Here is a 15,160-nt window from a genome sequence, read left to right on the forward strand (position 1 = left end):
TCAAATTAATTGAGGGAATTAATTATATATGATATAATTAATGTAAATTAATTATATGTGATATAATTAATATAATGTATTTGATACATTATAATATAAAGTTTATTTTGAGAGGAATTAAGTATTTGAATATGATTCAAATATTAATTATATGGATGGGATTAATAGAATTATATTTAGAATAAATGTGATTTATATTAAATACCATGCATTATTGAGAGAAATAAAAACTATAGTTTATATCGTATAACTATAGGTTATGTGTTATATTTGATATAACATATAATTTAATATATATTTATGATAAGGTAGTTATCATATATAATATTAAAAAATTTATTAAAAAATAAATTAATTTTTTAAAATTAATTTTCGGAGGGAATTTGTAACTCTCTCCCCCTCTTTTCTCTCTAATGGAAGATGTATTGTGGGGAGTTGGAGAAGATTGGATCTTCGTCATCTGGCTTCACACAAAATGGTCTCAATTGTTCCCCAAGAACTCACAGAATGTTTCTTTTTCTCTAAAATCTCCCCCTCTTCCCAAAAGATATCAAAGCCCACACTTCCTGAAACTCTTAAACCTTAAAGGAGAATACTGAAGGTTCAACTTGTGTTGGTATCTTGCTGCGGTTTTTGGAAGATTGAGATTTCGAAGTGTTCGTGATCAATTTGGAGTGATTATGTGAAGATTATTGCCTTCAAGGATAAGTTTATTCGTATTCCCTTCTCCCTCCTTTCTAATAAGCATATTGTAAATACTGTGTTGATGCATAATTCTGTGAATTTTGATTATGTGAAATATTTAAAATTGGAAACGATCCCGCTTCCACTACGGACCTCATAGTTCCTTCAGCCACTGTCTATCATCCTTTAATTGGTTATCTATTGTATCTTCATATTTCTCATCTGTGTATCTCTTATTATGTTCACTAATTGAGTCAGTTTCTTAAGAACATCTACTATATACATATGGTTGTTGTTTATTTGTCATCTCCTGAGGTAAGGGTACTTCTAAGAAAGGTACTTTGCTCAAGATCTCCTCTCTTTTAAGTTAAAAGCACTTGTTGACGCTAATTGAAGTTCTTGATTTGATACACAACGTATGGTCACAGGTTATAAATCCTACATTTCATGAGAGAACGAAGCATATTGAGATAGATTTTCATTTTGTACGTGATAAGATTACTATTGGATTCCTAAAGTTCCTTCTTGTTTAGCCTTCATTTCATTTTGCAAATATGTTTACCAAGACATCCTCGACTCACTTACATTTTCATGTCTAAGAAAGGTGTATTAAAGATATACTCCCAACTTGATAGGGAGTTTTAGTCATTATAGCCAATTTCTATTTGTTAATTAGTCAAGTTTGCTACCTCTTCATTCATTACAAGGTCTAACAAAAATTAATTAGAGATTTGTGTTTAAGTCGAAGTAAATATAGGTCAATTGACATAATCCACTAGTTCCTATTGTACATGAAAAAGAAAGAAAGAAAGAAAGAAAGAAAGAAAGAAAGAAAAGATTTTTTCTCTTCAATTAATACTCTAATAATTCCCTCCAAATGTTACTTTCCCATAGAATATGAATAATTTCCTAAAATGGATTATGAACAAGTAGAGGACAAGAAACCTAGAAACAAAAAGACATGCTCTAATGTGTTTCTGGAAGCACAGTGCTGCCGACTAAAGAAGTGCCGAAATTAATGAAATCAATCACATCACACACCTTAACCTATTGTTGATGTGTTCTGTTTTGTGAACACTACAGATTTTTATAAAGCAAATTTGGCTGTTTTTTCATTCCGGCGGAATTGATTATTTTTTATATTTTTATATTTTTTTATTATTATTCCAATTTAATTTTCAAGTTAATCAATCCTTTCTAAAGCTTATAAATTGTTGCCCCTAAACTCTAGTTTTTACAAATCAAAATGTTTATAATAATCGGTGAAGGATTGTTTCAAATGTTAAAATTGTTGAAAATATTTATAAAATATAACAAAAATTTAGAATTCATCAATGATAGATACTAATTCCTTCCGTGTCTATCAAGTTATTGATAAATATCGATAGAATTTTATCAGTATCTATCAACATTTATCATTGATAGTTTTGAAATTTTACTATATTTTATAAATATTTTGATTATTTTTTAATATTTGAAAACAACCCATAATGGTAAGTATTATATTTTTCAAATTTTATTGAGTTAAAATTAAAGGGGTTAAGGTGTAACACTAACAATTCATAATTTGAGGGTTTGAGAGTTCGTGAATAACTGTGTATTTTGTAATATTTAAATTACCTTTTTTAGAAAATATTATGAAATGATTAACAAACTTAATGTCCAAGGGTGTAATTAAACCTTTTTTTTATTATTTTTGTATGGTTCTAGATTTCTATGATTAGTTTTTATTTTTATTTTTTGTTTTTTATTTTTTATTTTTTATTTTTTATTTTTTATTTAGGAAACCATGACTAGTTGTATTATTATTATTATTATTATTATTATTATTATATTATTATTATTATTATTATTATTATTATTACTACATCTAGTTCCATAATTAGTTTATATTATTATTATTACTTCATCTAGTTCCATAATTAGTTTATATTTATTTATAGTTAAACTTTGTCCACAAAAAGCCGGCTCTGTCGATTTTTTTAGTCTTTTTCTTTTTCTCTCCTTTCCTTTTGATTCGAGAAAGTTTTCTTGACTCTTGAAATTCTAATATTTATGGATTTTGGGGAGAATTATAAATATAACAATCAATTTCAAAATATAATACTTTAATATATATAGTATAATATAAAAAAATTATAAATATGACAAAACTTAAATACTTTATCAATAATAAATCATATCGTCGGTAAAAGTCTATTAGTGATAGACCATATTAATTGTAAAAATTATCAACGATAAAGTATATCACTGATAGACTTTGCTATATTTACAATTTTTTTGAAAATATTGATATACACTTGGTTGTTATCTCTAAAAATACTACTCATTATAATTATTCTATCTCTTTTTTTCTTATTTATTCTTTTCTTTCATTATTTATTATTATTATTACTACTTCAGGTCTAATGTCTTAAAAGGATTAATATCATTTTCTTGCCAAAGTTTTTCAATCCAATCTCCACCTATTTCCAAGGAGAAAATATAAAAAAGAAAATTTGATAAAATTATTTGAGACATCCTTTTGCATCAAGTTTTAAAGTATGTATGCAAACTCATCATTATTTTGATATAATTGTTTGTAGTAGGAGGTTGGAATAGACTACATTTCCCCCATGGTTTTTCTTTTCTATTTTCACAATATGAGTCCCATAGGTTTACTCTATATACTTAGAAACACTCACATTCAGACAACTATTTATTGAATATTTTATAATATATTGTGAAAGAACTATTTATTGAAAATTGAATGGATTTATTGGGTAGGTTCAATTCATTTTTAAAATTTTCCAATTAGATTGAAATAATCAAATTGGATGTTGTTCCATTTTATGAATTTAACTTTCATATGTTAGAGTTTTCCATTTGGTAAATTATATTTAAATTTGTCAAGTAACTTACACAGTTGAATTATGCTAGCATATGTTCCAATTGCTATTTTTATTTGACTTGATTTTATATTTTAGAGAATTACTAAATTGTTGATTGATCAAATTTAGGGAGATAAGAATTTGAAGAGAATGCCAACATGAGTATAGCTCAACTAGTATAGTGCTCATACTATCGATGTTGAGGTCAGAGACTTGATTCTTCTATCCTACACTTTTAATTACAATACTTTTGCAATGAAGAGAATAATAGTTGAATTATGTTGCCATATGTTTCAATTACAACTTGTTTCATCATTTGAAAATGCATCTCATTCCAATTTGAAGAGTTCTTCTCTTCTCCCTTTCTGTTGTTTTTTTATTTTGAAGTTGAATTTAGTTCATTTGGAGCATCATCAAGTCAACACTTATCAAAAGTATACCTCGACTACGTATTGACCTTTCAAAAATCTTGAGGTTTTTAATCACTTCTATCCCTTGCTATTCCATGTTATTTAGTTTTGATAGTTTAAACATTATTATAATTATGAATACATTATGTAAAACTGTAATTATTTTTATCCAATTAAGTTGTAATCAGATTCCTAGTGTTATTGGGCACATCTTAGAAATTGGGGTAATTGGAAAATATTAGCAATTGTCGTTTTGTGTTTTTTTTTTTTTCTTTTTCTTTTACCACTATTTAAATATAGTTCTTTCGACCCAAATTGAAATAGAAATTTAAATTAAATCTTAAAAGTTGTATCCATTTTGAATTTGATGCATTTAGTTTAAGTGTATAAACAAACTTCATATTTATTTGCTAATACGAGCCTAACTCTATTGACTTATAATATATATTACATTTTAATGTATATGATTCTTGAATAAGAATTGTGGATTGATCCGATTTAGGACGATAAGAATAAAGAGATAGGATAATAAATGTATGATTAGTAGAATAAACCAAAGTATGATTGTGGGATCCACTATAAGAAAATATTTGGATAAGTATCCTACATATATAGGAAAAAATAATCTCTTTGAAGTTGTATTGAAAAAGTTGGAAGATTCTCTAAAATCGATATAAGGTTTTGTTTCAATAGAAAAATGCTATGGTGTGGGGTCCCATTTTTGGGTTAAATTTTATATTTTTTATGAGCAAGTAATAATAATGAATTTACTTTCTTTCATATTTTTATGCATTTCTTTTCAACAAAGGTGAACTATATTAACAAAGTTTACTTGTTGATTAACTTGTTAATGTGAATATTTTTTTTTCAAGATTATTGATGATATTTTGATTTAACGTATTTTGTTTTCAAAAAATAGATAATATATATCGTAGGCATAAATTAAACTCTAAAGTTTCTTAAGTTAATTTAAATTTCCAGTTGAAATTTTCTGTATAAATCATGCATACATCTACTTTAATAATCTATTTTGTACAACCTGTGTCTGAAAAAGCTCGCACATGTATGAGAGTCGGCAATAATAACAATGAATTTAGATTGATTTCTTTATGAAAAAATCAAGATTTTAATTAATACAAATTATAAGTTTCACAAGATAATTTTTATCGAAGAAGTAATTCTAAAGCATAGTGTAAATTGATACTGCAAAAGAAAATTTTAATTCTCTCACTAATTATTCTCTCTATTATTTTTTTCTCAAACACATCCATTTTGAACTAAATCTACCTGCTAATATGAGCAACAAAAGCCTCAAATTCCCGACGAGACTCACCGTCGTCTTCCACCGACTGGCGCACAATATTCCCTAGTCTCTCTGCGTTCCTCCTTACCTCCGCCCCTTCCTCCGACACCATCAACTTCCTAACCACCTCCTCCACCGCGTGTGCTGTCACCAGCTCCTGTCGCCACTCCTCTAACACCACCCCTACACGCAATACCATAGTCATGAGCACGGTGTTCCTGGGCTGGTCGGAGTGCATTGGCCAAGCAGCCACTGGGACCCCTGTCGTCATGCTCTCCATGCACGAGTTCCATCCACAATGCGTCATGAACCCTCCTGTCGCCCAATGGCTCAGTATCTCTACTTGCGGTGCCCAGTCTCTTATTACTAATCCTCTATCACCAATTAAGTGGTCATATCCTTCTGGGAGCTTCGATTTTCGAATCTCGCTTGTGTTGAATACGTCACCATTGTCGGCATCTCGAAGGACCCAAATAAATTTTTGATCACTTCTTGCTAACCCAATTGCTATTTCTTTTATTTGTTGGTCTTTCATGGCTGTCGTTGTCCCGAATGAAACGTAGATCACTGATCTTGGCTCTTGTTGATCTAGCCATGCCATGCAGCTATGGCTAGAACATGACTGTTGTTGCCCCCATTTTGGAATATATCAACCAATAAATCAATTGGTAAACAAATCATCCATCAAAACTCTACTTATCCTTGTCTCATTGATCTTTTATGTGAAAAAGGTTAATTATTTTTAACTTTTTAAGCAATTAAAATAAAAATTGTTATTATTTTCCTAAACTTCCGAAGTATTTACTTTTTTTTCCTTTTTCCCTTGGTTAAAAAGCTTATTTTCAAGGTTTATTTTAATTTCCAAACCTTTTTAAAGAGAAAAAAAAATCAAACTTTAAAGAAAGAACCATCGTCATGCAACCTTTTTATTTCACAGTAAAAAAACCGAATCAATTTTTTTAAAAAAAAAGTATTTGTTGCATAGTAAATTTTAATAGGTGCACAGTGAAATCCTAAAAAATTATTTGGAAGATTACCTGATTACTTGATGAGTTCCGTTTATATTTTGTGTAACTCAACCCAGTCAAACACCAAGACATTAAAAACGTAAAAATTTTAAATATAAAATTGTCATGTGACAAAATCTTATTGGACTAATTTAGTTTCACAAAAAAAAAAAAAAAAAAAGAAGAAGAAGATGCAGGGATGTTGAGTATTTTTCATTAATAATAATAAATAACCATTTTTACTTCTTAAAATAATTATTTGATCACGTACTTAATATTTTGCTTAATTGTATATGAATACACACCCACATTTGCTCTTTAGTGATATACTTAAAATCACCTCACGCATCCAAATTCTTAAAAGCAAAATAAAAATGGTAACTTTTGTATAATATATATATATAGAGAGGATAGGAGATCAAACTTCAAATTTTGAGATTAATAGTATAAATTCATATCAGTTGTAAGTTTATGTGGACAAATAGTGTAAAATTTTAACCAGTAAAAAGCAATCATGGGGAGAGGGGAGGGAATGCATTTCGAAACATGACTAGCTATAACCATACCTGCATGGAGGAGGAGATTTTGACAGGGTTGAAAGGACCCAAAGCCCAATGACGAAACTCAGGTTCAACCCTTTTAATCACATCCAAAAATTGTCCTTCAATCACTTTACAAGTGTTATAAATTTTCCCAGCTCCCATTTTTGGCAGCTGACGAAACTGCGTTCTAATGAGCTCTAAAAACTCTGTTGGAAAACACTCTTCCATGGACACCACATTCAATTCCTTTGGAAAATATTCTTCATAAATCGTTGTCATTTCACCGTCGTTGCGACCGTAGACAAACCCTTTACGCTCCAAGCTGTGAAGAGCGATGGCAAAGGCCGATACAGTGTGGAAGCTATAGGTTTCAGTGTTGGGGAGACTGTCGACACCTTGTATGGCAGACGACATTAGCGAATCATGAATAACGACAAGTCGTTTCACTTTTGACGAGAGGGCTTGGAGGAAGGCAAGAAGAGGGCGATGAAGGTGGACGGCAGCGGCCGTAAAGGAAGGGATGAGGTGGGAGGGAAATTTATGGGTTGCAGCTGGATTCGGCGGAGGACAGGGAAATGGAGGGATGTCGAAGTCGTGAAATTCGATCGGGTGGTTGGTTTGACCGTTGTGAACACGTCGTAGTTGGGCTTGGCGGTTATGGGTGGCAGTGCCGACGAAGTGGATCGGAATGTCGAAGGTGGAGAGGAGTTGAGAGAGGTGGAGTAGTTGATTCAAATGACCTTGTGCAGGTAAAGGAACCATAACAACAACTACTCGAAAGTAGTTGTAATTTTTTACGACGTTGCAAGGGATGATATGGTTTTGGTTATTCATTAGGAACAAAAAGATGGGGAGGCTTCGTTTTTCTCTTTTTTCCGGTGTTTCTGTTTGATAATAGCTTGGAATCCAAGAACAAGTTTATATAAAAAAATCCCTTGCACTATGCTTTTTATATTTAAAATTATATATTTTATATATACACATCCATCTGCCCCACATCAAGCTTTCATGGTTTTTTTTGTGGTCCACAATATATATTTAAATAACAATAAGGTTGGCCGCGCCTACCTCTCTCTCTCTCTCTCTATATATATATATATTTCCTTTTTATTGTTATTATTTTTAAAATTATCTATTTATACCTCTAAATATTAGGTTGTATATATTATAACTTTGAACTAGTAGTTGTAAAAATCTACGGGTCTTTTTAGATTGATTAGAGAAATAAGTGTTTTCATGAAAATTATTTTATTTAAAGATAAAAACTTTTTAAAATACATTTTGAACGTGCTTCAAAATCTATTATGAGTGATTACCAAGCACTATAATTTTTTTCAAAATAACTTATTTTCAAAATTGAATACTTGAAAAGTTAAACCCAAACATACTCTAAATCTCGAAATCGTGTAGGTGTATCACATTATACTCTTCGTTACATTTTATTTGGATAAATATCGATGAGACTTATCATTTTATATATAACAATTTAGACTCTTAGTTAGAGTTTCTTTTGATGCATCTAATTTTATTAATTGTTTATTTTGTTAATTCGAGGTCTACAGAATCCTAAATACGCGTGAGAATTGATGCATGGATGATTTTCAACCATAATCTAAATTGAATGTTCCTTAATTATATTAATTCAGTATGACAATCTAGGAGTTGAGTTGGAACAATTATAAATCTCATACAATCTTTTTTTTAAAAAAAAAAAAAAAAAATCCATAGAAAGGTGTAAATTGATACTATTATAAAATTTTAAATTTTAAATTGATACTAGTTTAAGGTTTTGATTGATACAATACTAAAGTTCGAAGAATAAATTATTTTTTTTATTAATTTTTATTTGTTTGTTAGTATTATATTTAATAAATATTTTTTTCTGATCTATATTTAATATATATATATATATATATTATGCATGAATTGAGATTATTTTTATAGGGGAGAGAAAAATTTTCTCTTATTAAAAAATTGTAACATCTTAATTTAAAATTCACAAAAATATTCAAATACATAACTTTTTAACTTTTGAGGTTTAAAGATCGAGAAGAAATAAATTTGATCTTGATTGGAGTCAGGGTAAAATGAAAGTTTACAGATTAAATTATAATTTTTTTAAGTTAAAAAAATATGTTCCTTTATTGAATCTATGGAATCCGAGGTCTATTATTATAAACTGGGACACGTTTTAGAGGATGGATAGAATGTTTAATCTTTTTTGTCTGTGATTTTACCTAATTTTAATAATGCAAATAAAATGGAATAATTTTGTAGAATATTTAAGGCAACATTTACATCGATATTTAATATAAAAAAAAATGGATTGACAAAATTATTAGAAATATTTTTACATATAGTAAAATATCACTATTTATTAGTTATAGATAATATTAAATACTAATAGATATTTATCGGTGTCTATCACCGTCTATTATTAATAGACAGTAACATTTTGCTATATTTATAAATAAGTCAACTCATTTTCTATATTTGAAAACAGGCTTAAAAAATCCATGAAATATAAAATAGGTTAAAATACTTTGAAATTTCTTCAAATTTTATTTCTTTTGTCCTTTTCAATGGTTTAATTTTAATTTTGGTACTCAATAAATTTTAAGATTAGTACCTTAAAATTAATTAATACTAATAGTTATTTTTTAACAAGAAAATATAATATGGGAATATATTTATAACATAGTATAATAAAAATTCTAATAGATAATAAATATTTTTTTAAAAAAAAATCAACAATAAACTAATAACTCATACTAAAATATTTCAAATTTATTGAAAGTGTGGAGATTAAAATTGAACAAATGAAACTATAAGAATTAAAATTGAACAAACTTCAAATTTCGAAACCAAAAATAATATTTTAACCTATAAAATATAGGTAACAAAATGTTACTAATATAAAAAATAATATATCGTTGAAAAAAGCATATCTTATTTAATTGTTAATTTAATTTTTTTTAATTTTTTTTTTATAATATTTTTAGAATTACATTGATGTTTCTTTAAAAGTGAGAGTTCGACATTTTCATCCATCAACAATTAATATTAAAAAATTTTATTGTACCTTTTAAAATAATTGATATGTCAATAATATTTTTATAAAAGCCACCTGTGATATTATGTAAAATAGTGTTTTGTAAATGTTAATTTTATACTTGAAAAAGTACATTATGTTCTTTAATAAATTAATACCAATTTGTTATGATAAATAGCTAGCGTATTATTAATTCAATTATTTTATATTGATATGTTATATCAAATTGAAGATAATTATTTTAAGAATTTATATGCTCTGAATTGAAAGTAACTTTGTTTTCGTTTAAATTATTTAGTAAAAGTTAGACAAAAACAATTGTTATAAAAAATTGAATCAATCCAAATGATTTATAAATTAAAAAACATTCAAATTTGCCAAACAGTCCAAACCAATCTCACACAAGTCTTTTTGGAATCTTAACAATTTTTTATATAAAAAAGGTTTAAATTAATTTTTAAATTCTTAAATTTGACTCTCATTTTAAAATCAATGAATTTATTCATCATTCACTGTATTTTAAAAACACGTTTCAATTGCATACGATTGTGAAAGGGAGTATATCCCAATTATTAAGGCCCTCCTTTGTTAATTATACTGTTTTTAGTTTTTGGTTTTTAAAATTTTAAAATGTTTTCTTTAATTCTTATAATAATTTACATTTTTATTAAGTATAAGATTTGAGTTGTTAATCAAATTCCAAATACAAAAACACATTTTTAAAAATTTATTTTTTTAGTTTTAAAAAGTTGACTTGGTTTTTTTTAAAAAAAAAATTTTGATAAAAAGTAGATAACAAATGAAGAAGTTTAGAGGTGAAATGCATGCTTATAGGCTTAATTTTCAAAAGCCTAAAACCAAAAAAGTAAATGGTTACTAAACAGAACTAAAGAATTATTTAGAGGACAACTCATTCAATTTTAGGCTTTTCAGATTCAATAAGTTTGGCGAATATTTATCGTTTAAATTCAGTTATCGAAAACTACTTTTGTATTCTATGATTCAAAAAATACAAATTTTAAAAACAACATTTTTTTTAATGTTTTCGATGTTAGATTTTGAATTAAAAATTTTAAAATGGAGAATAATAATAAAAAAGATTAAGAGAAATGTTAACAAATAGTATTTAATGCCACGTAACTCAATTAATTAAGATATTTAATATTTAATATATTACATATCATATGATATTACAAAATAATAATTATACAAATTTTTTAACCTAAATCAAGTTCGTAAATTAATTAATAATAGTTTATATTCAACTAGTGTGTAACTCTAATTAGTCTTATGATTTATAAATACGTGATTAAACACATTTTTAAATATTATTTAAATTTTGAATTTAGATTCTAAATCCACTATCAAACACATATCTAAAAATATTAAATACAATTTTGTTTGACTAAATCTCATATTTTCATATATCTATTTTAGATTGCCACTTAAACGGAATCTTATTGTCTTTTTTTTTTAAAGGAACATTTATAAATATAAAAAAAATATTAAAAAATATTTACACTTTACAATAAAAAGTTTCAAAAGTACAGTACACTTTTGAAACTTTTTGTTATGATGTGTAAATATTTTTTAGATTTTTTTATTTATAAGAATTTTTTTTTCTCTCTTCCAAATCAAAAGTTCTATACTTCGTACTTATTGTTATAATATTTATATAAAGAAAAACTAAAACATAATAAAAAAAAAATATTGATGACTACTTCTTTCGAAAAAAGAAATTATTGGTACTAGTAAGTTATTAAAAAGAAACGAATAATAATAGATTTAGTTTGACTTTTTTTTATATATATAATAATTTTACTTTATTATTTGCTAATATTTTTCATTTTAAAGAATATATATATATATATATTAACAATCCTCCATCTTAGTTAATTTAAAAAATTAATTTTTTACTAATGCAGATTTGAGGCTGCTATTGGAATTTTTAATGTTTATTAGAACTATAGAGTTATTTTGAAAGTTATTCTTGAAATATTATAGTTTTATTACTAAGACGAGGTTAAAGCCACCCTACCAATTACCATTTTCTGGTATTTGTTGCATCCTTAAATTTCAAACTCATTTTCAATAAATTTAATTAATATTTAAAAGAGACAAAGATCAGTAAAAAATAATATATAGTTCATCTTTTAAAGACAGGACAACGTATAAAACTATAATATTTCAATAATAAGTTTCAAAATCACTTATATATTTGCTAAAATTAGCATAGTTCAACTGTTACAGTGTCTGAAATATTGATCTTGAAGTTAGAGATTGATTACTCCACTCTATATATTATAAAAAAAAAAATCACTAAATATTTCTCACAGTTTTTTTAAATATATATTAATAAAAAATCTACAACTATTAGGAAGAACCATAGTATTAAATTTTCGTCAACATGTCGCTATTTCCATCGATATTCCTACATTTTCATGTGTTCAATATGACATGAGGACATTATACCGTAGAAAAATCCATAAAATATAAAAATAAATAATAAAATATCATTAATATAAATATAATATAAATAATAGACATGTTAACTTGTTTTAAATTATAAAATATTTATTTTTAAAATTTTTGTATTTACAGTTTTTTTTAGAAATATTTAATCAAAATCGATATTTTATTACTATTTTTAAGAAAAGTTGTACAAAATTAGGAGTTCAATATTTCCGTCCTAAAACATTTTAAATATAGGGAAGAACAGAGCCATTTAAATATATATATATATATATATATATATTATTATTATTTTTTGTTTTTTTTTTCTTGCAAAATAAATGGAAACCCAACCATTTTGGTTTGGTTGTGTTGGTGCGGTAAATTTTTTGCTTCGAAAAAGGCAAAATGTTATCTAGCCGTAACATTTGGGGAATAACGCCGCACTCAGTTTTATGATTTCACCCATCATGTGAATCTTTCTCAGTCCGTTGTTTGTTTCATGTGTGTGGTATATGTACATATTGTGTTTATATACATATTCTATTCGAACAAACTACTGCTTTGAAACTAAATTCGATATAACTTCGATTCAAATAATATATATATATATATATATATATATAGAATTTTCAGATCTGAAAAAATAATTATATATATATATATATTTTAATACAAATGTGAATGAAGGATTTGAATCACAAATATTTTAGTTCTCAATCCATATTAATGCCCATTGAACTAAGCTCTTTTTGACAATAACACATATTTTTCATTAGTTTTAGATCCAAAAATTAAGCTTATAACATTAAAAAAAAAAATAGAAGAAAAAAGAAAGTATTTCTTTTCTTTGTGTTGACCGAGAAGAATCTAACAGGGCTAATGGCAGTGCATCATCTGCTTGTGAGAAGAGAAACATGATTACCACTCTATCCACTTTTGAACGTCCTTAAGATTATATATATATTTATAATACCACTTCCCAATTCTTGATCATCTGTCCACTTCCGAACTCTTAATCTTCTACACAAGCACACACTGTTGTTACTTTATTTCAAAAATATAACTAGACATCAAAAGTTTCATTAATATCTAACTTTAGCAAAATAACTAAGTTTGTTTTATGGTTAGTATAAGAACGAAAATCAATGTGTCATATAAAAGATATTATTGAGCTCTCAAAAGTTGCATTTATGCTTTTAAAAAATTAAAAAAAAAAAAAATTGTTACGTTTAGTATATAGAAGGAGACTATTTATCTACTTCTGATAAATCATTTTCGTCTTTTATTTCCTCTCTCATATGCTTTAATTTTTGGCCCAATACATTTCATTTCTCATCGTTTTTTCCTCGCTTCTTCAATACTACTTTATTTGTTATCCCTTTCTTTCATTCTTCAATGTTTAAAACTTTTCCCATTTCTCCTCTTTGTTTTTTAATCTCTTCTTAAATACAACTTTAAATAAATAGGAGGAAGTATTTCATTTCTAAGCATGCTTAAATATAAAATGTAAGAAATTTTAACACCTAAATAGTCAATTTGTTTGAAGTTATCTCGAGCTAGATAAGAGCGGATTAAAAACAAATCATGTTGAAATATCCTCATTTTTCTTATAAATACTATGTTTTTTTTTCATTTGTCCAATTCTTATATCAAAAGTTTCAGCAACCAAACAAGTCCCTCTATATATATATATATATAATCCCCTCAAAACTCAAGCAAAATGATTAATCTCCAAATAAAAAATAGGCTAACAAAAGATAATATTTGACCATGCAAAACCTACCTACATGATCACAATAAATATAGACTAATTTGAACTTTAAATTGGATGAACAGAGTCTTCGTTGATACAAATTTGATAATAATACACATGCTTCCTAATTTCTTTTTCAGCCATTCATGTCTTAAATCTAAACAATGTATTATCTCTATCTCAAGTTGTAAACATATAATCTTGATTAAAATATTTGAATCCTAAGATCCCTTAGAATAGTTACATTATTCTTCTTTCTTCTTGTCGATCTATATACGCTTAATTTCATTGAAGGAGGTAGATTTATAGATTAAAAAAAAATAGAAGAGAGGAATATAAGGGTATTAAAGTCAAGAAAAGAGGGGAGAATAAGGATAAATAGAAAAGTGTCAGGTCATTGATTGAAGTAAGAGAAGAGGAAATGGAAGAGGGATGTCATGGGATGCACACACTATTACAATTTTATCCCCTGTTTACGGCCAAAAGATGTTAACAAATACCTTTGTTAACGACTAAAAAACACCAATATAATCAATGTCTATAAATCCAAAATGTCAACAAAACTTCTTTGTTGATGTTTTTCGGCCATCAAGAAACATAATATTGACGTTTTTTATCATCAGTTATATGAAAAAAAAAACCCCATCAATTAAGACCTATTTGTTGACACCTTTCAAACGTCAAGTTTTTCATGAGCACTGGTACAAGTGAATAAGAGAGGATCACATTTTTTGAAGGTGGAGAGTTAGAAAAGAGAGGTTGAAGGATATGGCTTGACTCACGCTATGGACGATAGCACTTAGACAAGGTAAACGATAACTCAATCAAGTAGACGATAGGTAGCAAATGACAGTAGCAAGCCAAGTTTTCCTTTATGATTTCTTGTATTTGAAATGTACATAGGTGAGGTATTTATACAATATGGAATCCCTAATTTGGGAATGCAAAAATAACTCAACAAATACAAATGGTTAGAGATTTGGTTGTAACCAACCTATTCCTTTGGTAAGTCCTATGCTTTTGGTAGATAGGCAAGACTTTATGTGTTGGCATCCTTAATATCCTTAACATCCCTCCTCAAACGA

At 26.8% G+C, this 15,160-nt stretch overlaps 1 protein-coding gene across 1 annotated transcript; it reads right to left on the bottom strand.

The window, feature by feature from the left end:
• Positions 1 to 5,043: 5,043 nt before the first annotated feature.
• LOC120072861 (zeatin O-glucosyltransferase-like) lies at positions 5,044 to 7,734 on the bottom strand. Its single transcript, XM_039025387.2, has 2 exons — positions 6,841 to 7,734; positions 5,044 to 5,889 (listed from the first exon to the last, which is right to left on the bottom strand). Exons 1-2 carry the CDS (start codon positions 7,648 to 7,650, stop codon positions 5,248 to 5,250), a joined length of 1,452 nt encoding a protein of 483 aa, XP_038881315.1. The 5' UTR covers positions 7,651 to 7,734; the 3' UTR covers positions 5,044 to 5,247.
• Positions 7,735 to 15,160: the final 7,426 nt, after the last annotated feature.

Source organism: Benincasa hispida, chromosome 3 (genome assembly GCF_027475165.1).
Source record: "Benincasa hispida cultivar pf3 chromosome 3, pf3_genome.v1.1, whole genome shotgun sequence".
Lineage (NCBI taxonomy): Eukaryota > Viridiplantae > Streptophyta > Magnoliopsida > Cucurbitales > Cucurbitaceae > Benincasa > Benincasa hispida.

Coding starts and splice junctions, on each gene's coding strand:
- LOC120072861 (XM_039025387.2), bottom strand. CDS start 7,650: ATGAATAACCAAAACCATATCATCCCTTGCAACGTCGTAAAAAATTAC. Junction 5,890..6,840: donor AAATCTCCTCCTCCATGCAG/GTATGGTTATAG, acceptor GGGCAACAACAG/TCATGTTCTAGCCATAGCTG.